This window comes from Bufo bufo, chromosome 11, assembly GCF_905171765.1.
Source record: "Bufo bufo chromosome 11, aBufBuf1.1, whole genome shotgun sequence".
Taxonomy (NCBI): domain Eukaryota; kingdom Metazoa; phylum Chordata; class Amphibia; order Anura; family Bufonidae; genus Bufo; species Bufo bufo.
In genome coordinates, this window is record NC_053399.1 from 21,578,849 (window position 1) to 21,604,229 (window position 25,381).

The following is a 25,381-nucleotide window of genomic DNA, read 5'->3' on the forward strand; positions in this document are numbered from 1 at the left end:
GTGATGTCACCGCTGCTCTCTAGGCATGAATACAAGTCCTTATACGATAGAAACAAACTCTCAGCTGCGATAAGTATTAAAGGGCATCTGTCACCAGCGACCATTCTGTGGCCAGCCCCTTCCTTACTGCTCTGCCACTGTCTGGCTCTGTCAATCAAAGCAGCCGGGGAGGGGCTGACCACAGAAATAAGTGGAGCTTGGGTGCAACAGGAGCAATGGTGACGCCATAATTGCACCAAATTTGCTGATAAAAAAATAGTATCATAACTTAAGAACGAAGCCTTAATCAGGTGAACCACAGCTATGTGTCTATGGGTACAGAGGTCGCTGGTGACAGATTGCCATTAAGCCAGGAGTGGTTTTCAGCCTCTAAAGATAAACAATTTCCTGTCACTGACAGCAAGCGGAGATCTTGAAAACTGTGAGAATTTAATACAGCATAGGGATGATAGAGTGTGGGCTACTACCTCCAAGGCTGCAATGAGGGGGCACATAGTAAATTCTGTAGCTGATGGCCAAAGACAGACACAGACGTAATTCCAGACTCGAGCCAATCTCCTCCCTCAGTTATGAAGGAAAAATACTTGGAGGCAGAATCCCTCGTAAATGGTGGATTCTTGCAATATGAATATTATAGAGTGGTAACCGGGTAGGACCCCTCTTTGATCGGCTTATACACTGTTAAGAGGTCCTGAAATTTGTGATCCTGGTACACAGAGGGAGCATACCAGGGGCGGACTGGGAATAAGCTAAAAGTAGCCTCATGTTGTAGATGGGTCCACACTGACAGAAGGCGGGACAACAGAAGTAGGCGGGGCCAGCAATACCTTAGAGCAGCACAAAATACTGCCCACACCCAACACCACAGTGCAGCACAAAATACCGCCCCAACCAAATACTATGGTGAGGCACAAAATACTGCCCCAACCAAATACCATGGTGAGGCACAAAATACCGCCCCAACCAAACACCACAGTGCAGCACAAAATACCGCCCCAACCAAATACCATGGTGAGGCACAAAATACCGCCCCAACCAAATACCATGGTGAGGCACAAAATACCGCCCAACCAAATACCATGGTGAGGCACAAAATACCGCCCCAACCAAATACTATGGTGAGGCACAAAATACCGCCCCAACCAAATACTATGGTGAGGCACAAAATACCGCCCCAACCAAATACCATGGTGAGGCACAAAATACCGCCCCAACCAAACACCACAGTGCAGCACAAAATACCGCCCCAACCAAACACCACAGTGCAGCACAAAATACCGCCCCAACCAAACACCACAGTGCAGCACAAAATACCGCCCCAACCAAATACCATGGTGAGGCACAAAATACCGCCCCAACCAAATACCATGGTGAGGCACAAAATACCGTCCAACCAAATACCATGGTGAGGCACAAAATACCGCCCCAACCAAATACTATGGTGAGGCACAAAATACCGCCCCAACCAAATACCATGGTGAGGCACAAAATACCGCCCCAACCAAATACCATGGTGAGGCACAAAATACCGCCCCAACCAAATACTATGGTGAGGCACAAAATACCGCCCCAACCAAATACCATGGTGAGGCACAAAATACCGCCCCAACCAAATACCATGGTGAGGCACAAAATACCGCCCAACCAAATACCATGGTGAGGCACAAAATACCGCCCCAACCAAATACTATGGTGAGGCACAAAATACCGCCCCAACCAAATACTATGGTGAGGCACAAAATACCGCCCCAACCAAATACCATGGTGAGGCACAAAATACCGCCCCAACCAAACACCACAGTGCAGCACAAAATACCGCCCCAACCAAACACCACAGTGCAGCACAAAATACCGCCCCAACCAAACACCACAGTGCAGCACAAAATACCGCCCCAACCAAATACCATGGTGAGGCACAAAATACCGCCCCAACCAAATACCATGGTGAGGCACAAAATACCGTCCAACCAAATACCATGGTGAGGCACAAAATACCGCCCCAACCAAATACTATGGTGAGGCACAAAATACCGCCCCAACCAAATACCATGGTGAGGCACAAAATACCGCCCCAACCAAATACCATGGTGAGGCACAAAATACCGCCCCAACCAAATACTATGGTGAGGCACAAAATACCGCCCCAACCAAATACCATGGTGAGGCACATAATACTGCCCCAACCAAACACCACAGTGCAGCACAAAATACCGCCCCAACCAAATACTATGGTGAGGCACAAAATACCGCCCCAACCAAATACCATGGTGAGGCACAAAATACCGCCCAACCAAATACCATGGTGAGGCACAAAATACCGCCCAACCAAATACTATGGTGAGGCACAAAATACCGCCCCAACCAAATACCACAGTGCAGCACAAAATACCGCCCCAACCAAATACCACAGTGCAGCACAAAATACCGCCCCAACCAAATACCACAGTGCAGCACATAATACCGCCCCAACCAAATATCACAGTGCAGCACAAAATACCGCCCCAACCAAATACCACAGTGCAGCACATAATACCGCCCCAACCAAATATCACAGTGCAGCACACTGGCTGATGGCTAAGAGGGGGGCTTGGGCGTCTCTCTGGGCATCATCGGCCCACCGGTAAGTTTCCCTGTAGTGTCTGTGGCCAGTCCGCCCCTGGAGCATACTCCCATGTAAAATACCTTGAAGATCTGCATAGGTCCGGACCATCAGATCCACCTAGTATAGAATATTTTTTGGGATTCTCTTGCCCTTCCGGGTCTTTCAGACAACCTGAGAGCATTGTTAGAGGTGGGGGTCCCAGATAATAGACTTTAACTAATTCTCCCCCCTGAATACTTGTCAGCTCGGGTCCATTACTGACCGTACTCCACTAGGAAGATACGAACGGTAATGGAAGGTATTAGTGCCCCCCCCATCCATCATGTAACGTAGCCTCAAATGTGTTTCCTGGCCCTTCCTAGTATCTACTCTGAGACAAAGGGGGTTCCGCAAAAGTGGGGCTTTGTGCATTAATCTTGTGCCGTCGAGACTCCGTAGGGCTGCAGGGTTATCCGAGCCTCCTGATAGGGACTTGAGCGGGATGGGCCACAGTTTCATTAATTGGTTTCATAGGTTACAGCGCTATCTTCTCATGTTGGGTATTTGCCCGAACGCCCTCGGGGTCCAGTATGGATTCACCAGTCCTGATGGATAGTTCTACCAGTTTATTACTTTTCTCTTCATCCCGACTGGGAGACCTCATCTCTTCCCAGATGGAGTCCCTTTATCTTGTCCACATTGGACAGGGATATTTTACACAGTCGCTCAATATGTCGAGGTAGAGGGGGAGGGGCGGGGGGGGTAGCTCCCTGGGGGTCAGGACAGTGAGTGAACCTTCAGTATGTGTTCAGACTGCGCACTGATTGTGCTGGATCTTCAGAGGGTGACATGACACTTTAGACTCGGTGCCGTATTAATGAATTGTTTTGCTTTTCTTTTAAAAAAGCACTCCCCCCCCCCCCCCCCCAAAATAAAAACTTTATTCTCTGACCTGTTAGAAAGGTGCATGATGTACATTGTAGTGATTATAATCTTCTTACCAGTGACTGCATTTGTGAGTTATAACCTCCCTTCTGATCCTCAGCTGTGTCATGTGACCGGCAATCAGACTCACCAACTAACACAGGACAGGAAGTCGGTTACTTCTCTATGCTCCCATAGGATTACATAGAGAACTGCCTTCCTGTTCACCCATGCTGTGTCATTTGGAGAGTCTGAGTGCTGGTCACATGACACAGCAGAGGATCAGAGGGGAGGTACTGGTAAGAGGATTACCTTCTCTACAGTTCTCATCATGTACCTTTCTAACGGGTCTGAGATTACAACTTTTTGTGGGAGTGCTTCTTTAAGGCCTCATGCACATGACCCTATGTATTTTGCGGTCTGCTAATTGTGGATGCACAAATACGGATACCACCACATTTTTTGCGGATCCCTTTACTTCCGCGTACATCATGCATTTTGCGGACATAGTCTATATTTATGCAGGTTCTATGTGCTTTCCATATCCATTTGTGCGTTTCGCAGAAAGACGGGGCATGTCCTAAACTTGGCCGCAAAATGCGGACCACGGGACCCGTTCAAGTCTATGGTCCGCAAAATAAATACGGACAGCACACGAACCGCAGGCTTTTTTTTTTTTTGCAGACACACGACCACAAAGTCGACACGTCGTGTATATGGGGCCTTATTCTGATGTCACTTTTTCTCAGCGCGTGCTGATGACCTCACACTTCAGCGCTGCGCTTCTCTTTTGATCACATGCTGTCATATTGCTGCTATTTGTTAATGTTACGTAATTGCAAAATATTAATTAAAAAAAGAAAGAAAATGTTGACGATGTGAAACACAAAGTCTATCAGAAAGTTGCAGAATGATTTATTATAATGTCAACGGCGTTTCTGCATTTCTGATCTCAGCGGCTGGGATTTCATATCGGTCCGATTTTATTTTTTTCTCCTTGATGTTACCTCGCCATTGTGTCCTATGGTCCCTCGCACGCGGTCCTCGTAGCTGGTGCCGTCCCCTCCCCCTCTCCGACCTGACATTCCCCATTTCCTCCCGTCTCTTGTGATATCCTGGCTCTCGGTGAGAATTTTTTTTTTTGGGGGATCCCTCCTGGTAAATTTGTTGTGATGGGGTAGCGTCCCCCCCCCGTTCCTGGCAGAGCCCCCGCCGGTCGTTATCGCGGATAATAACGATCAGAGAGCTCCGCCTAATTTCAGGAATCTCGTCGCAAGGAATTAAAATCCGCCGGCGGCAAATTATTCACCAACAGATGTCACTTCAATGAAAATTGTCAAAAATAAATTCAATATTATGATCAGCCGCACGTGTTTAGCTTAAACAGCGCAGACGGATCCACGTCTCGGCTGCAATTAGGCCCTGATTGTGCGCAGCTTGTGCCAGAGCCGGGTAATCGGAGGGCAGAGATTATGAATCACAAATCCGATGGAGGGGAGAGAGGGCGGTGGAGATGTCCCTCCTCACTATGTGTACATCACCTGTCCCTGGAGGCTCTCTATGTCGGATGTGGATTTATAGTTGGACCTCGCTGTTCCTTTTAGGCTTAAAGGGCCAGGAACCTCAATATGTGATCTGTGATACAGGTACTATCATGGGAGGCAGAAACGGCTGCAGTGAAGATCTCCATTACTAGCCCTTCCTCAGTCTAAGTGGCTGATAGCAGGGAGCAATCACTGCCAGCTTCATGTCAGCCTATGACGGGGATTTCTGTAGACAGGACGTCCCCCCATTATGGAAAATCAGGGGACGTGGTGGGTTTAGTGACCGGTTTAAACCTTGGAAAGGTAGGAATGGCTGATCTTACCCCTGCCAGATAATGAGGAATCTGTCGTGTGATACATCGTGACGCCTCTGATTTATTGCAACACTGATTATCTGTGTCTCCTACAATCCCATGCAGCATTTTTCATCCAGAGCCTCCTGGTTCATCAGTAGAATACCAGAACTATAGTGAGGATCAGCAGGAGAGAAGCGATTTCATTTGTATGTAACATGCTGGGTGACAAGTCCACTTCTGTTGAATGATATGTATGGACTGGCCTTCTCCTACAGTAGTCGCTGCTCCAGCCACAAACCATTCTGCGTATGAACCAGGAAACAACTGGAAATGGTCTCGTCTCTGTTTAGGGCCGGGCTTGCTGGATATTGCCGGACCATGTATAGTGGTAACGTTGGTTTGTAGGGTCCCCCCAATGTTCTGCCGGATACCGACAATCCCTCTCCTTCTGTCTCCACAGTTTCCCCTGGAGTGATACAAAATGGAGCCCGCGTCCTCAGCAGAGGGATCTTCCAGGGCGTCAGACCTTTACCAATCAACCCTATTGGAAGTATGGCTGCTGCTGTAAGGTATGTACACCTTCTGATCATTACCCCATGTGACCATGCCCAGCGATCTGCTGGCAAACAATCATCTCCTCATGCGCACAGGGGCGTGCTGCCGACCATCATGGTGGTAGAACAGCTGCCTGTGTAAATGGGCCCTTAAAGGGGTTGTGCCATGGAAAACAACATTTTTCAGACCAGCACCTGGATCTGAATACTTTTGTTTTTGCATGCAATTAAAAACTTAGTATAGCCGCTGGGCTATAAAATGTATCTGTATAGCGCCACTTTTTTCCTTACGTGTTTGCCAGTCTCGCTGAGCTGGTCGAACGTGCTCCGTTTAAGGCAGGGATGCTCACCCTGCGGCCCTCCAGCTGTTGTAAAACTACAACTCCCATCATGCCCGGCTGTAAGATGATAGCTGTAGTCTGTCCGGGCATACTGGGAGTTGTAGTTTTGCAACATCTGGAGGGCCGCAGGTTGGGCATCCCTGGTTTAAGGGCTCATTCACATGAATGTATTTTGTTTCCGTGTCCGTTCCATTTTTATTTTTGCAGATCGGTTGCGGACCCATTCATTTCAATGGGTCCACAGTGTGCTGTCCACATCCGTATTTCCATTCCGTAGCCCCGCAAAAAAAAAACATAGAACATGTCCTATTCTCCTCCGTTTTGTGGACAAGGATTATTATTATTATTTTTTTTTATATAAATCTTTATTTATACATTTTCAAATACAACATGTAGTCATCACCATTACATATAACATATAACATTCTTTCCCACCCCAAAACCCAATCAAATTTGATTGGGTGGACAAGGATTGATATTGTTACTAAAAAACGGATGCAATCACGCGGACATCAGCCGTATTACTTTGCGGACCGCAAAATGCATACGTTTGTGTGCATGAGCCCTTTATCTTCAACTGTCACCAGCCATATCTACTGTTAGAAGCTGTGGCAGTTACAGGGAGAGAGCTGCAGCAGAAAGGACACACCCCCTGAGCTGCCAGCCTGAGAAGATAGCAAAGGAATGAATGGGGAGATCTCTCGATCCATATGAGGCACAGGGCTGGTTCTAGGTTGTTAGAAGGAGCCATGGCATAACCCCTTTAAATTTTGGATTTGTAGAGATAGTTTTGCCTCCGTCAGCTGGAAACTTTTTTTTTTGTTCTTTTTCTACGGCGAGATGGAGGAATAGACCCGGCGCGCTAACTTTCTGTCAACCAGTGTGGGAACATTTAGCGCTTTCTGCCCCGAGGTTGTTTCCAGCAACATCCTGCCATGAGCACAGTGCTGTGAACTGAGGGCAAACTTAAAGGGCCGGTGTCCACTTTTGATGTTAAAAAAAATATATATATTTAATTCCAGGGAAACCCCTTTTAACCAGTTAACATGATGGTTGTATACCCTGATACACTGTAGCAAAGTCTTAGCTGTGAGGAGTTGCGTGCCTTTTCAGTCCCTTGGTGTGTAGAATGCTCAACTTCACTGACAGCAGGCAGAGATCTTGAAAAAGACTAAAATCTAAAGAAAGTGGCGTAATATTTCTTTATACAAGGGTTAAAGGTGTTCACCGGGCTTTTTTTATTGTTAAACTATTCTCAGGATAGGTTATCAATATCAGATCGGTGGGGGTCCGACACCCGGCACCCCGCCGATCGGCTGTATGAGGACACAGCGCGCGCCGTGCACACGTGCCGTCTCCTGTCTCTCTTCCTTTCCGCTGCTGCTGTCTATCTATGGCAAAGACCATAGACTGCAGCAGCGGACAGGGAGACTGCACGTGTGCACGGCGCGCGCTGTGTCCTCATACAGCCGATCGGCGGGGTGCGGGGGGTCTGACCCTAGCCGATCGGATATTGGTGACATATCCAGAGCATAGGTCATCAATCTAAAAAGCCCGGTGAACCCCTTTAACCCTTGTATAAAGAAATATTCCGCAACTTTCTTTAGATTTAGTCTTAGTTATTCACCGTTTTCAAGATCTCTGCCTGCTGTCAGTGAAGTTGAGCATTCTTCACACCAAGGGACTCGAAAGGCACACCAAACTCCTCACAGCTGAGACTTTGCTACAGTGTATCAGGGTAGACCACCATCATGCTAACTGCTTAAAGGGGTTTCCCTGGAATTAAATGTTAATGACTTGGGTTTCATGCACACGACCGTGTCCGTTTTTCAGTCTGCAAATTTCGAATCTGCAAAACATGGATACCGGCCGTGTGCAGAACGAGACATCTGGCCCACAATAGAGCAGTCCTATGCTTTTACTTGATACGGACAAGAATAGGACATGATCTATTTTATTTTTTATTTTTCAGGACCACAGCGGCACACTGAGTGCTGTCTGCCTCCTTTGTGGGTTAATGGGTCCGTATCTGACCCGCTATAAATGCAGACCCTAAACAAGGGGGTGTGTATGAGCCCGTATCCTCAGGATAGGTCATCAGTATCTGATTGGTGGTTGTCATACACTCTTCTCTCTCCCTCCCCCCCCCCCCCCAACCGATCAGCTGTTTAAAGGGGCCTCCGCCTCTTCATACTATACCAGTCACAGAGCCATACACTGTTTAGTGGCTGTGCTTGGTATTGCAGCTCAGTCCCATTCACTTGAATGAGCTACATAAAGGCCATGTGACAATGACATCACAGGCCAAGTAAGTTCCCGCAGCCCTTGATTAAGCGCCATGGCCCTTTCTACAGCTGACCTGCGCAGGCGCCGAAAGTCGGACCCCCCAACGATCTGATATTGATGACCTATGTTTTTTTTAAAAATATTTAGGTCTTGAAAAAATCTCTTTAATACTGCAGCAGCTTCCCTGTCCTGGACTCCAGGTTGACTGATATTGTCGACACTATTACATTGTAACAAAGCCTCAGCTGTTTGATAAGAACTAGGTCAGAACTATTGGAGGAGAACGGATACATATCTGACCCCGTGACCGCTTATATTTAAAAAATAAAATGTTAAAAATCGCCCAGTATGAGCCACTTCTAATGTCTCGTTAGTGAAGGGTTCTTTTTTTTCTTATAATTCTTATCTGAAGCTGAGAATCTGCCCTGTGGCTACAAAATAAATAGCATGGCATGGAATATTTATAAGGCTGGACGGCCGCGTTTATTGGAATATCATTCTGTCTAATAGACCCCGGAGGATCAAATATATTCTAGTGAAATGCAAGACGGGGGAGGTGCGGCGCGGCGCGCAGACTAAGTGCACGATACCAGAGACCTGGGCGGGGAAAGCAAAGGAAATAAAGCAACGTACAAAATAGTCTGGAGTTAAAAAAAACCCCTGATCTTCTCCACAGTAGAACCACACACCTTATACTACAGTTACAGCTGCTCTACCTATTACTGCTGACAACCAGACGCTATTTGATGTTTGTGAGGTTGTCACAGCCCCGCCCTCTGTTAGTGACATCACTGAATACACTAGTAATATCATTACATTGTGATCAGACCTGAGATTCACACGCCTTACAGTACAGTAACAGCTATTCATCTATTACTGCTGACAACCAGCCTGTATATCACGTCTGTGAGGTTGTCACAACCCCGCCCCCATTACTGACATCACTGATATAATAGTAATATAATTACATTGTGATCAGACATGAGACCCACATGCCTTACAGTACAGTATCAGCTATTGATCTATTACTGCTGACAACCAGACGCTATTTGATGTTTGTGAGGTTGTCACAACCCCACCCCCATTACTGACATCACTGATATAATAGTAATATAATTACATTGTGATCAGACATGAGACCCACATGCCTTACAGTACAGTATCAGCTATTGATCTATTACTGCTGACAACCAGCCTGTATATCACGTCTGTGAGGTTGTCACAGCCCCGCCCCCACTGGACCATGATTCTTTTCAGCAGAGCTGCAGTAAATCTTTGTCTATTGTTCTTGATTTAGATCCCATTTGTTCTCGCCCATTACCAGTCCTGATCCACACAAGTGTCTGTCCTCTCCGTGGTGCGTCCTGACCTCTGCTCCTTCTTTCTCTTTACAGGAATGGGATCGGAAACTGCCGCATGAGGACGGAGAGCGAGCCGTCGTGTGACTCCCCGGTAGTCAGCAGTGACCCCAAAGAGGACCACAATTACAGCAGCGCCAAATCTGCCATCAAAAGAAGCTCATCCCCTGCCAGCGACTCCGTCTCGTCCTCCTCCGCCGACGACCATTATGAGTTCGCCGCCAAAGTCTGCCGGGACGGCTGTGACATCAGCTTCCAGAGCCACGAGAGCTTCAGCGAGACAGAGGAAGATGACAAAAAACAGGTAAAGAAAGAGCCCAAGGATTCTTTTGGGGACAGCGGCTACTCCTCCCAACACAAGAAAAAGCAGCACCTGCTGAAATTGCGACGGATCCCCAGCGACGCCCTGCCCCTGAAAAAGAGACGCACAGAAAAACCGCCCGAGAGCGACGACGAGGAGATGAAAGAGGCGGCCGGCTCTCTCTTACACTTGGCGGGAATCCGGTCTTGTTTGAATAACATCACCAATCGGACGGCCAAAGGGCAGAAAGACAAGGAAACGACGAAAAACTAGAGGAAAATCCGATTTTGGTGAACTTTGGACCGTTTCCTTACGCACGTCAGGAATTTTAACAATTTTGTGGCAATATCAACCATATTTTTCTTTTTCCCTTATTTTTAATTTTATTTTTGGGGGTGGGGTGGGTTCCCTTATAGTGTTTTATTTTTTAAAGGATATTGAAGCCATAGAACTCAGCCAACTTACAAACGCTTTTCATTTACCGAAAAGGAATAAAAAAAATGTCAAATACCAAAATTTTACAGTCACAGTCGCCAACCAAGCAGGCGGTGACAAAACAAAAAAAATCACAACCCCCAAGATGGAAATTGGTGCTCCGACCCTCTGGGGGGCTTAGGACGCAGGGTGCTGTTCCCGGATCCCGCAGCCTTCCTTTTTATCTTCCTCCGGCGGTGCCCACGGTTCTACAGCAGATTCGGTAACAACTTCGCCGCTGCCGCCAAGCCTTCTGTGCCATAGATCTGACCCGTAACCTTCTCCCTTTTTTTTTCGTCGTCCCCCACCCGGATGCAAAGAAAAGGAAAAATAAAAAATCATGGAGTCCTACAGTGTTGCCAATTGCTATTGTATTCAAATTATCACAATTTAATCCTTTCCGGATTAACCCGTTCTCTCCCGGACGGAATGCTGCCAATCGGCGACAAAGCTAAGGAAACCGCATACAGACGACTGCCAGAACGACGCGGATCACCCCCCCCCCCCCCTCTTCCGGCTGATGGAAACGAAAAAAAACAAACTACAAAGCGCTACGGAACCTGCCGCCAGTATTCAGCTGCCACGAAGCGCCTAGAATCAGGTCGACCACCAGAAACCACAATCGTTTCACACACAGGTGCATGGATCTCATGACAAGAAACAAGTTCTGGGGCTTTATTTTACTTTTTTGTTTTTTGTTTTTTTTTCCAGAGACGAGCGCCGTTCTTGTAAGGTAAATCTGTATTTAGCATGACGCATGGATTATTTTCATATAAATAGAGAAAAAAAAAAAGGCAACGCCTCTAATGTTAGGCCCAGGGCCTGGACTTCAGTTACCCCTGCCCCTGTTATTTTTTATCAGATTTTTTTGGAAGCAGGTTTCTAAGGTCTAACCTTCTTCAGGGACACACATTTGACTGTTGGGGAACTTCTTCTCTCTGCAATATAATAATAATTACAGCTCATCCTCTCGTCGGGCTCGGATCTGCCTTGTCTTTATATTCAGCCCAACGTACAACCCTACTGTGCTTCTCTGTTATATAGAAAAAAGAGTTTATGTCCTTTATGTCTTATCGGATAACATAAGGCAATAATATGTTGGTAAACTGGGCAATGACGGCGGCTGGCGGGGTGCTACAAGCTTTACTGGTTCAGAGAGTTCTGCTCCTGCGGGTCGTCACGTGCGTCTTCTGCTCACCTTCATGACGTCCTCAGGCTTTAGGTCTATGGTTCCTGCAAACACAAAACCCTCAGTGTGCGACAGTACTTCCCGATATACACGGCTTGAGCCTACAGTCGTTTGGTTTTTTGTTTTGTTTTTTGACCCCCATTTTGCAGAACAGGTTCAGATATTGGGGGCCCAATGCAATCTGTGGCCATAGTTTCTGCTGTGTTCAATTCTCCGCTCCTGATCTGCTCTTTCGTTCAAGTGCCATTAATCACGAACCAGAACACATTATACGTGTGGCTCACTGCCTTTACGTCACGCTGCTAACATGTGCAATACATCACACCTGCACTAGGGGGAGCACTTCTGTATGTGTACATGGGGTACAGGGGTGACTTTTAGTGCTTAATGGGACCCAGTAATTGCGGCAACCCTGCCAAACGCTGTAACCGATGAGACAGCTTCCTGCCTCGAAACGCTTACCCTGATTGGCTGAATTGAAGTGAAATTCTGCAGATCATATTTTAGACCTGGTGAAATGTGAACAGCTTCAGATGGCGGCCGCTCTCCTGCATCTTAAAAGCACTTAATATATATAAATATTGAATATTTTGATTTGCCTCCAACGCCATACATCCCACCTCAGACACTTCACGGCCGCCTGCCTCATCTGCCCCATACACGGCCGCCTGCCTCATCTGCCCCATACACGGCCGCCTGCCTCATCTGCCCCATACACGGCCGCCTGCCTCATCTGCCCCATACACGGCCGCCTGCCTCATCTGCCCCATACACGGCCGCCTGCCTCATCTGCCCCATACACGGCCGCCTGCCTCATCTGCCCCATACACGGCCGCCTGCCTCATCTGCCCCATACACGGCCGCCTGCCTCATCTGCCCCTTCATATACATTATGCTCCCACTGCCACCCAACCATATATCATATATAAATCGCTGCCACCCCACCTCATATACCCCAAACACTGCCACCTATACCCTATATATTGTCTGCCTCATATACACCATTCACCCACTGCCACCCACCTTATATACCCCCCCTCCTGTTTCATATACCCAGTGCACTCCACTGCCACCCAAACTCATATGCCCCATATATTCCACTGCCGCCCCCCCCCACCCCCACATATACACCATACCGTACTGCTGCCCAGCTCGTATACACCTCACATCTCATTGCCACATGTGACACATTACAGTCTAGATCTCTTATAGATTTTCAAGGAAGTGCCAGCAGGTTCATGTTCATTTTACCACCAGATGGCGCTGCTGCTACTAAATACATTTCCACTGTGCAGATTGGGTTTCATGGGCCACTAGTAGATAACTGCACGCACCCTCCTTCACCTCCTGTCCTGCCATGAGCTGTTGGCCCACACATGGGCACAGGTCTACGAGCCGGCCTCATACTACCTCTGGGAAATGGGGCAAACCTTTAATGTAATCTGCTGCTCCTTCTTACATGTAACAATCAGAACGAGGGAAATGGAGCACAGTCCGTGATGGCGACTGCGTCATGCGGCTTCTGGCGCCAGCGTTTCTCTTGGATTCTGTTAATGTTTTTGTTTACATTTCTGTAAAAACATGAGATTCACTGCCAGCCCCAGCGCTGCGTGCCAACCCTGCACCCGGGCACTGGCGCCCGAACACTCACTCCCCCCCATAGTCATCTGCTGCTGAGCGTTACGCTTTTTCTTCATATATCTATCTATATTTTCTTCTTTTTCACGATTTTCTCATTGTTCACCGTGCGTTTCCAGATCTCTCTGACAGTAAAGCACCAAATTAAATTCTTATGTACATTAGGACAAAAAGACGTTTTTGGGGCGCCCCGGCCCTCGCCCACCGCCTCCAGTGGTTCTGATATTAAACAATGTTTGTGAGATATATCGTGTGTATGTCTGTATGGAAAGCATTTTAAAACTTGTAGATTTTTTTTCTATTATTATTTTATTTTATGGATTCTGTAACATTTCTAAGAAAAAAAATATTTTATTTTGTTAAGTGATAAAGCAATCAAAAAAAAAAATGAAAGAAAAAAAAACATTTGGTTCTGGTTAACCCCTTCACTGCCAGAGAACCCTGCGTTGCATGCCGATGTCACTCCTGCGGAGAAATTCCTGTTTTTTCTTTCTATTTTCTTTTTGTTTTGTTTAGGTTTATTTCGCCGTTCTGCGGTGGCGCATGCAACCTATTGCACTGTGGATTGTTCCAGGACGCCCTCCAGCAGTGAAAGGGTTGAGGTATAACACGGGGGGAATGGTCTGCACCCGGATTGGCCGAGAAACCAAGGATAGTGCAGGGGAAAAAAAATGCAATATTTTTTTCTGTACTTGTGTGTAGCTGCCAACGTCCTAAACGCGAGAACTGTGATATGGAGCAGGGGCGCCGCTGAGCTGTGGAGAGCAGCGGCGGTGGACGGCGTACTATGTTTATTTCAGCGCATATTTTCCTGCATTTCACTTTTTCTTGATGTGTAATCATATTGCCAAAGAAACAATTTCATCGATTCCTGTAAATAACACTTCCCCAAAATCTACCATAACGTTTCTGTGATGTATTGTCTTCCAGTTGCAATAAAAATTTACTGAGTTGCATCAATTGACGAGTCGCTGTCTTTTTGACTGGTTCCCGATAAGTCCTGGGCACATGTGGAACGGAACAGATCCGACAGACCGCACCTGCCACGAAGCTCGCACCCCCTGACGCTTTCTCAAGTGTTATCCCTATAGTCTAAATACATGAGCAAGAGTATGTGAACCCATGGTGATTGTTCACTTGTGAGTCTTAGTATGGAGTCACCCCACTCCCCCATTGTTGTGGTCCCACTAGATTTTGGGACGTGGCTGCAGAAATTTAGGTCCCTTCAGCCACCAGGGCATTAATGAGACCGGGCACTGGTGTAGGGTGATCGGAGGGCCTACATTAGGGTGGACTTCATTCCTAGGGTCAGCGCGATGGCTCAGCGGCTAGCCTTGTTGCCTTGTAGCAGAGGTCCTCAACTCTTTTTATGTTGTGATCAATTTTCAGTGATGGTTGGAAAAATAGAGGAGAGGAGAGAGATTTTGAATGTGGAGAAACAAAAAAAACATGAAATTGCAGGTTTGCTGATTTTTAGCACTATTATTATACCATCCGAATTGGCATCAAATGTGGTGGTAAATCTTGTAATAGTCTGCAAAAATGTGAATTGCCTGTACATATAATCATAACTCAGGACTCCCATGGCGAGCCACACAGGAGGGGTCACAGCCAAATGTGACTCCGGAGCCACTGGTTGGGGATGACCGATTTTATAATGTGGGGTCCTGGGTTCAAATCTGACCAGGGAAAATATGTTCATGGAGTTTGTGTGTTATCCCATACTCCACAAAACATGCCGAGAGGGTAATTGGCTTCCTATGACATTGACCCTAGTGGGTGCTGGGGGATGAGTGCCAACGTAGCAGCCGCTGAATCCTCTGCTCCTCAACTCTCCACATGACAAGAATTTCAAAAAGTCCCTTGGGTAAGAAAAGTGCATTACAGGTGTTTGCTGTTATTGTTGCAGAGCTCTTCAGATTCATTGTAGAGGAGGCATTAAGATGTGACACCAAGGAGACCATGAACATTAGATTTCCTCCGCCAGGTGAAGGTGTTCTCCAGATATTGGCCAAATCCAGGTTCCTTCATCAGACGGTGCAGGGCAGAGAAAATTGCTTTTATTGTGTTACATAGGACTGCAGGTAACATCTACTGCATTATCTGTACTCAGTTATCATTGTGATATGTGGTGTTACATAGGACTGTAGGTAGAATCCACTATGTTGCCTGTTTTTTACTGGGTGTTAGCTGTGGTGTTAATGACCGGGTTACGTGATGATTTTGGAGCTCGGTCCTGGAGAGCAGAGATTTTCAGGACTTGCTTCCTATAATGAACGCTGGGAAATTCAATGTGTTCCTGCACAAATGCAAAATGTTTGTTATTTATTCCGAGTCTGTGCAGAAACATCTCCATCTGTGCCCGCTCCTCCTGGCAGCCGCTCGCAGCACAGAACCCGGCACCAAATTAATTAGAGGAAACAAAAAGGAAAGCTGTTAATCATCCTTACCAAAAACTCCACATGCTGGTAGGAAAAAGGCGCACACAGATCATGATCCAGCTGTAGTGAAAAGTGTGGACGTAGAACAGCAACTCCCAGTATGCCCGAGTGCCTGAGTTGTAGTTCCTTAATTAACAGATGGACAGCCACAGATTACAGACCCCTTGATTCATCAAACTATTCCATAGTGTGACTGCTCGTACAGTAGAGAGCTCCATAGTGACTGCTTGTACAGTAGACCTCTGTAGTGTGACTGCTCTTACAGTAAAGACCTCTGTAGTGTGACTGCTCTTACAGTAAAGACCTCTGTAGTGTGACTGCTCTTATAGTAGACCTCTGTAGTGTGACTGCTCTTACAGTAAAGACCTGTAGTGTGACTGCTCTTATAGTAGACCAGTGCTTCTCAATTATTTTCTGTCATGCCCCCCCCCCCCCCCCCCTAGGAAGAAGAAAACATTTTGCGCCCCCCGCGCGACTGTAAATAGTATCATTTGTCTATAAAATTGTTATAAGTACTGCTACTGGGGCTCCCTCTCTCCAGCCGTAGAGTTGCTAGGCAACCGACGCCGTGTGGGACGCCGCTTGTGGATGACGGACACTTATGGGGGGGATCTGTGGATAACGGACACTTATGGGGGGGATCTGTGGATGACGGACACTTATGGGGGGGATCTGTGGATAACGGACACTTATGGGGGGGATCTGTGGATGACGGACACTTATGGGGGGATTATGCCGGCATTATACAGAAGAAATTCGGATATACGGTACTATTAGGAGTGAGGGGGGCATGTTTAATAACTTTTAATTCAATAATACATTTTATATTAGTATACCGGAGGGAGCGGTGGGGCGGGGCTATAGTACAGTGACCGCACCGCTATTGCCGGCCCCCAGCTCCTCCTCCCAGTCCCTCCCCCGGCCCCCGCTCCGTATATCGCGTCCAGCGCCTGCGCCGGCCTCTGATCAGAGGAAGGGAGATGAGCGCTTCCACAATGGAAGCGCTCATCTCCCTGCCGCATATTACACTGCGAGCTGTCGGCCGCCTGGCGCCCCTGTTGCTATGGCGCCCTGTGCGGCCGCACAGCCCGCACACCCCAAAGGCCGGCCCTGAACGAGCCCCCCTTTACGGAGCCTGGCGCCCCCCTATTTGAGAAGCACTGCAGTAGACCAATGTAGAGTGACTGCTCTTACAGTAAAGACCTCTGTAGTGTGACTGCTCTTACAGTAGACCTCTGTAGTGTGACTGCTCTTACAGTAAAGACCTCTGTAGTGTGACTGCTCTTACAGTAAAGACCTCTAGTGTGACTGCTCTTACAGTAAAGACCTCTAGTGTGACTGCTCTTACAGTAAAGACCTCTGTAGTGTGACTGCTCTTACAGTAAAGACCTCGAGTGTGACTGCTCTTACAGTAAAGACCTCTGTAGTGTGACTGCTCTTATAGTAAAGACCTCTGTAGCGTGACTGCTCTTATAGTAAAGACCTCTGTAGCGTGACTGCTCTTACAGTAAAGACCTCTAGTGTGACTGCTCTTATAGTAAAGACCTCTGTAGCGTGACTGCTCTTACAGTAAAGACCTCTAGTGTGACTGCTCTTATAGTAAAGACCTCTGTAGCGTGACTGCTCTTATAGTAAAGACCTCTGTAGTGTGACTGCTCTTATAGTAAAGACCTCTGTAGTGTGACTGCTCTTATAGTAAAGACCTCTGTAGTGTGACTGCTCTTACAGTAAAGACCTCTAGTGTGACTGCTCTTACAGTAAAGACCTCTGTAGTGTGACTGCTCTTACAGTAAAGACCTCTGTAGCGTGACTGCTCTTACAGTAAAGACCTCTGTAGCGTGACTGCTCTTACAATAAATACCTCTGTAGTGTGACTGCTCTTACAGTAAAGACCTCTGTAGTGTGACTGCTCTTACAGTAAAGACCTCTGTAGTGTGACTGCTCTTACAGTAAAGACCTCTGTAGCGACTGCTCTTACAGTAAAGACCTCTGTAGCGACTGCTCTTACAGTAAAGACCTCTGTAGTGTGACTGCTCTTTCAGTAAAGACCTCTGTAGTGTGACTGCTCTTACAGTAAAGACCTCTGTAGCGTGACTGCTCTTACAATAAATACCTCTGTAGTGTGACTGCTCTTACAGTAAAGACCTCTGTAGTGTGACTGCTCTTACAGTAAAGACCTCTGTAGTGTGACTGCTCTTACAGTAAAGACCTCTAGTGTGACTGCTCTTACAGTAAAGACCTCTAGTGTGACTGCTCTTACAGTAAAGACCTCTGTAGTGTGACTGCTCTTACAGTAAAGACCTCTGTAGTGTGACTGCTCTTACAGTAAAGACCTCTGTAGCGTGACTGCTCTTACAATAAATACCTCTGTAGTGTGACTGCTCTTACAGTAAAGACCTCTGTAGCGACTGCTCTTACAGTAAAGACCTCTGTAGTGTGACTGCTCTTACAGTAAAGACCTCTGTAGTGTGACTGCTCTTACAGTAAAGACCTCTGTAGTGTGACTGCTCTTACAGTAGACCTCTGTAGTGTGACTGCTCTTACAGTAGACCTCTGTAGCGTGACTGCTCTTACAGTAAAGACCTCTGTAGTGTGACTGCTCTTACAGTAAAGACCTCTGTAGCGTGACTGCTCTTATAGTAAAGACCTCTGTAGTGTGACTGCTCTTACAGTAAAGACCTCTGTAGCGACTGCTCTTACAGTAAAGACCTCTGTAGCGACTGCTCTTACAGTAAAGACCTCTGTAGCGACTGCTCTTACAGTAAAGACCTCTGTAGCGACTGCTCTTACAGTAAAGACCTCTGTAGTGTGACTGCTCTTACAGTAGACCTCTGTAGTGTGACTGCTCTTACAGTAAAGACCTCTGTAGCGACTGCTCTTACAGTAAAGACCTCTGTAGCGACTGCTCTTACAGTAAAGACCTCTGTAGCGACTGCTCTTACAGTAAAGACCTCTGTAGTGTGACTGCTCTTACAGTAAAGACCTCTGTAGTGTGACTGCTCTTACAGTAGACCTCTGTAGTGTGACTGCTCTTACAGTAGACCTCTGTAGCGTGACTGCTCTTACAGTAAAGACCTCTGTAGTGTGACTGCTCTTACAGTAGACCTCTGTAGTGTGACTGCTCTTACAGTAAAGACCTCTGTAGTGTGACTGCTCTTACAGTAAAGACCTCTAGTGTGACTGCTCTTACAGTAAAGACCTCTGTAGTGTGACTGCTCTTACAGTAAAGACCTCTGTAGTGTGACTGCTCTTACAGTAAAGACCTCTGTAGCGTGACTGCTCTTACAATAAATACCTCTGTAGTGTGACTGCTCTTACAGTAAAGACCTCTGTAGTGTGACTGCTCTTACAGTAGACCTCTGTAGTGTGACTGCTCTTACAGTAAAGACCTCTGTAGTGTGACTGCTCTTACAGTAAAGACCTCTAGTGTGACTGCTCTTACAGTAAAGACCTCTGTAGCGTGACTGCTCTTACAGTAAAGACCTCTGTAGTGTGACTGCTCTTACAGTAAAGACCTCTGTAGCGTGACTGCTCTTACAATAAATACCTCTGTAGTGTGACTGCTCTTACAGTAAAGACCTCTGTAGTGTGACTGCTCTTACAGTAAAGACCTCTGTAGTGTGACTGCTCTTACAGTAAAGACCTCTAGTGTGACTGCTCTTACAGTAAAGACCTCTGTAGCGTGACTGCTCTTACAGTAAAGACCTCTGTAGTGTGACTGCTCTTACAGTAAAGACCTCTGTAGCGTGACTGCTCTTACAGTAAAGACCTCTAGTGTGACTGCTCTTACAGTAAAGACCTCTGTAGTGTGACTGCTCTTACAGTAAAGACCTCTAGTGTGACTGCTCTTACAATAAATACCTCTGTAGTGTGACTGCTCTTATAGTAAAGACCTCTGTAGCGTGACTGCTCTTACAGTAAAGACCTCTAGTGTGACTGCTCTTATAGTAAAGACCTCTGTAGCGTGACTGCTCTTACAGTAAAGACCTCTAGTGTGACTGCTCTTACAATAAATACCTCTGTAGTGTGACTGCTCTTACAGTAAAGACCTCTAGTGTGACTGCTCTTACAATAAATACCTCTGTAGTGTGACTGCTCTTATAGTAAAGACCTCTGTAGCGTGACTGCTCTTACAGTAAAGACCTCTAGTGTGACTGCTCTTATAGTAAAGACCTCTGTAGCGTGACTGCTCTTATAGTAAAGACCTCTGTAGTGTGACTGCTCTTATAGTAAAGACCTCTGTAGTGTGACTGCTCTTATAGTAAAGACCTCTGTAGTGTGACTGCTCTTATAGTAAAGACCTCTGTAGTGTGACTGCTCTTACAGTAAAGACCTCTAGTGTGACTGCTCTTACAGTAAAGACCTCTGTAGTGTGACTGCTCTTACAGTAAAGACCTCTGTAGCGTGACTGCTCTTACAGTAAAGACCTCTGTAGCGTGACTGCTCTTACAATAAATACCTCTGTAGTGTGACTGCTCTTACAGTAAAGACCTCTGTAGTGTGACTGCTCTTACAGTAAAGACCTCTGTAGTGTGACTGCTCTTACAGTAAAGACCTCTGTAGCGACTGCTCTTACAGTAAAGACCTCTGTAGCGACTGCTCTTACAGTAAAGACCTCTGTAGTGTGACTGCTCTTTCAGTAAAGACCTCTGTAGTGTGACTGCTCTTACAGTAAAGACCTCTGTAGCGTGACTGCTCTTACAATAAATACCTCTGTAGTGTGACTGCTCTTACAGTAAAGACCTCTGTAGTGTGACTGCTCTTACAGTAAAGACCTCTGTAGCGTGACTGCTCTTACAATAAATACCTCTGTAGTGTGACTGCTCTTACAGTAAAGACCTCTGTAGTGTGACTGCTCTTACAGTAAAGACCTCTGTAGTGTGACTGCTCTTACAGTAAAGACCTCTAGTGTGACTGCTCTTACAGTAAAGACCTCTGTAGTGTGACTGCTCTTACAGTAAAGACCTCTGTAGTGTGACTGCTCTTACAGTAAAGACCTCTGTAGCGTGACTGCTCTTACAATAAATACCTCTGTAGTGTGACTGCTCTTACAGTAAAGACCTCTGTAGCGACTGCTCTTACAGTAAAGACCTCTGTAGTGTGACTGCTCTTACAGTAAAGACCTCTGTAGTGTGACTGCTCTTACAGTAAAGACCTCTGTAGTGTGACTGCTCTTACAGTAGACCTCTGTAGTGTGACTGCTCTTACAGTAGACCTCTGTAGCGTGACTGCTCTTACAGTAAAGACCTCTGTAGTGTGACTGCTCTTACAGTAAAGACCTCTGTAGCGTGACTGCTCTTATAGTAAAGACCTCTGTAGTGTGACTGCTCTTACAGTAAAGACCTCTGTAGCGACTGCTCTTACAGTAAAGACCTCTGTAGCGACTGCTCTTACAGTAAAGACCTCTGTAGCGACTGCTCTTACAGTAAAGACCTCTGTAGCGACTGCTCTTACAGTAAAGACCTCTGTAGTGTGACTGCTCTTACAGTAGACCTCTGTAGTGTGACTGCTCTTACAGTAAAGACCTCTGTAGCGACTGCTCTTACAGTAAAGACCTCTGTAGCGACTGCTCTTACAGTAAAGACCTCTGTAGCGACTGCTCTTACAGTAAAGACCTCTGTAGTGTGACTGCTCTTACAGTAAAGACCTCTGTAGTGTGACTGCTCTTACAGTAGACCTCTGTAGTGTGACTGCTCTTACAGTAGACCTCTGTAGCGTGACTGCTCTTACAGTAAAGACCTCTGTAGTGTGACTGCTCTTACAGTAGACCTCTGTAGTGTGACTGCTCTTACAGTAAAGACCTCTGTAGTGTGACTGCTCTTACAGTAAAGACCTCTAGTGTGACTGCTCTTACAGTAAAGACCTCTGTAGCGTGACTGCTCTTACAGTAAAGACCTCTGTAGTGTGACTGCTCTTACAGTAAAGACCTCTGTAGCGTGACTGCTCTTACAATAAATACCTCTGTAGTGTGACTGCTCTTACAGTAAAGACCTCTGTAGTGTGACTGCTCTTACAGTAGACCTCTGTAGTGTGACTGCTCTTACAGTAAAGACCTCTGTAGTGTGACTGCTCTTACAGTAAAGACCTCTAGTGTGACTGCTCTTACAGTAAAGACCTCTGTAGCGTGACTGCTCTTACAGTAAAGACCTCTGTAGTGTGACTGCTCTTACAGTAAAGACCTCTGTAGCGTGACTGCTCTTACAATAAATACCTCTGTAGTGTGACTGCTCTTACAGTAAAGACCTCTGTAGTGTGACTGCTCTTACAGTAAAGACCTCTGTAGTGTGACTGCTCTTACAGTAAAGACCTCTAGTGTGACTGCTCTTACAGTAAAGACCTCTGTAGCGTGACTGCTCTTACAGTAAAGACCTCTGTAGTGTGACTGCTCTTACAGTAAAGACCTCTGTAGCGTGACTGCTCTTACAGTAAAGACCTCTAGTGTGACTGCTCTTACAGTAAAGACCTCTGTAGTGTGACTGCTCTTACAGTAAAGACCTCTAGTGTGACTGCTCTTACAATAAATACCTCTGTAGTGTGACTGCTCTTATAGTAAAGACCTCTGTAGCGTGACTGCTCTTACAGTAAAGACCTCTAGTGTGACTGCTCTTATAGTAAAGACCTCTGTAGCGTGACTGCTCTTACAGTAAAGACCTCTAGTGTGACTGCTCTTACAATAAATACCTCTGTAGTGTGACTGCTCTTACAGTAAAGACCTCTGTAGTGTGACTGCTCTTACAGTAAAGACCTCTAGTGTGACTGCTCTTACAGTAAAGACCTCTGTAGCGTGACTGCTCTTACAGTAAAGACCTCTAGTGTGACTGCTCTTACAATAAATACCTCTGTAGTGTGACTGCTCTTATAGTAAAGACCTCTGTAGCGTGACTGCTCTTACAGTAAAGACCTCTAGTGTGACTGCTCTTATAGTAAAGACCTCTGTAGCGTGACTGCTCTTACAGTAAAGACCTCTAGTGTGACTGCTCTTACAATAAATACCTCTGTAGTGTGACTGCTCTTACAGTAAAGACCTCTAGTGTGACTGCTCTTACAATAAATACCTCTGTAGTGTGACTGCTCTTATAGTAAAGACCTCTGTAGCGTGACTGCTCTTACAGTAAAGACCTCTAGTGTGACTGCTCTTATAGTAAAGACCTCTGTAGCGTGACTGCTCTTATAGTAAAGACCTCTGTAGTGTGACTGCTCTTATAGTAAAGACCTCTGTAGTGTGACTGCTCTTATAGTAAAGACCTCTGTAGTGTGACTGCTCTTATAGTAAAGACCTCTGTAGTGTGACTGCTCTTACAGTAAAGACCTCTGTAGCGTGACTGCTCTTACAGTAAAGACCTCTGTAGCGTGACTGCTCTTACAATAAATACCTCTGTAGCGACTGCTCTTACAGTAAAGACCTCTGTAGTGTGACTGCTCTTACAGTAAAGACCTCTGTAGTGTGACTGCTCTTACAGTAGACCTCTGTAGTGTGACTGCTCTTACAGTAAAGACCTCTGTAGTGTGACTGCTCTTACAGTAAAGACCTCTGTAGCGACTGCTCTTACAGTAAAGACCTCTGTAGTGTGACTGCTCTTACAGTAAAGACCTCTGTAGTGTGACTGCTCTTACAGTAGACCTCTGTAGTGTGACTGCTCTTACAGTAAAGACCTCTGTAGTGTGACTGCTCTTACAGTAGAGACCTCTGCAGCGACTGCCCTTACAATAAATACCTCTGTAGCGTGACTGCTCTTACAGTAGAGACCTCCATAGCGTGACTTAAACTGGAGAGCTCCAATGAGTGACCACTCTTACAGTAGTGACCGCTCTTACAGTAGAGCTTCATTGAGTGACCGCTATTAGGGTCCATTCACTCGTCCGCAAAATGGGTCCGCATCCGTTCTGCAATTTTCCGGAACACGTGCTGACCCATTCATTTTCAATGGGGCGGAATGTGCTGTCCGCATTTGCATTTTCTATGAGAGTGCCGGTGATGTGCGGTCTGCAAAATGTGGAACGCACATTGCCGGTGTTTGTGTTTTGCGGATCCGCAAAAAACATACGGACGTGTGAATGGACCCTTATGGTGGATCTAGACGGGGAGATATTTGGTCAGATTATTGCGAAATGCTCGTTCATTGGGTGAAACTGTCGTCAGTGCTTGCAGCTCTAAGAGGATGAGCGATCACAATAGATGTGGAGGTGGTTGCTGTATGTAAATGGAGTGCTTCACCCCCACTGAACAAGCAGCCCACTGTCAGAAAGGAAGTGTTCCTTTCCGATAATCGGCTGCTTGTTCAGTGGGGGTGAAGCACTCATTTAAAGAGCCCTCTGGTGCCGTGTCAGTGTAATATCCTGTGTAGGCGTCGCCCCCCCCCCCCCCTTCCATGTCGGTGTAAAATCCCATGTAGTAGACGTGTCCTCCTCACACGTTAGTGTAATATCCTTTTGTAAAAGGTTTGTCCTCCTCGTGTCAGTGTAATATCCTGTGTAGAAGGCGTGTCCACCTCACACGTCAGTGTAATACCCCATTTAGTAGAAGGCATGTACTCCTCACGTCAGTGTAATATCCCGTGTAGTAGGTGTGTGTCGTCCTGACACGTCAATGAAATATCCTGTGTAGTAGAAGGCGTCCTCTTCACATCTGTGTAATATCCCGTGTAGTAGAAAGCATGTCCTCCTCACACGTCAGTGTAATATCCCATTTAATAGAAGGCGTGTCCTCCTCACATGTCTGTTATATCCCGTGTAGTAGAAGGCGTCATCGTCACATCTGTGTAATATCCCATGTAGTAGAAGGCGTGTCCTCCTCACAATATCACGTGTTGTAGAAAGCATGTCCTCTTCAGACGTCAGTAAGCTCTAGACCAGGCATGCTCAACCTGCGGCCCTCCAGCTGTTGTAAAACTACAACTCCCACAATGCCCTGCTGATAGCTGTAGGCTGTTCAGGCATACTGGGAGTTGTAGTTTTGCAACAGCTGGAGGGCCGCAGGTTGAGCGTGCTTGCTCTAGAAGACCCCAGGGCGCCCGTAGGAAAAATACATAATCCCCCTGTAAGCTGTATAAAATGAATGTCCTCTGTTCTTGGAAAGATATTGTACCAATTAGAGGACAATCTTCTGAAATGAATAATTAACTGGAAATTATTATCAAAGGTATCTTCAGCTGATTAATTCAGAGCCGGATGAGTGCAGCACGCCATCCCCGTCCTGAGCGTGGTCAGAATGAATCATGAGGCGGCCATTTGTTACGCACTTGAGGAGATTCCAGATTTAACGCCGGACTAACTGTACAGCTCTACGCAGCAGTTTCCTACCTGGTGTCAGTATATACTGCTCTAAGATTCAATTCTCATTGCTAAATGTTATCCTATAAGAGTGGCTGCAGAATCTTAATTCTAGGTTTACATATTCATTTGGTGGTGATGCTGCAGCCAGGGTCTCATTGAAAGAAATAAAAAAGGACCAAGA

The 25,381-nt window shown here is 46.5% G+C and overlaps 1 protein-coding gene across 5 annotated transcripts in view; it reads left to right on the plus strand.

The window, feature by feature from the left end:
• FOXN3 (forkhead box N3) overlaps positions 1-12,417 on the plus strand; it is a 142,357-nt gene extending 129,940 nt beyond the window's left edge. For all 5 annotated transcript variants that reach the window (XM_040412127.1, XM_040412131.1, XM_040412130.1 and 2 more), the window contains 2 exons: positions 5,806-5,914; positions 9,921-12,417. In XM_040412127.1, coding sequence (XP_040268061.1) covers positions 5,806-5,914; positions 9,921-10,458 — 647 coding nt within the window. In that variant the 3' untranslated portion in view covers positions 10,459-12,417. The remainder of the gene's footprint in view (positions 1-5,805; positions 5,915-9,920) is intronic.
• Positions 12,418-25,381: the final 12,964 nt, after the last annotated feature.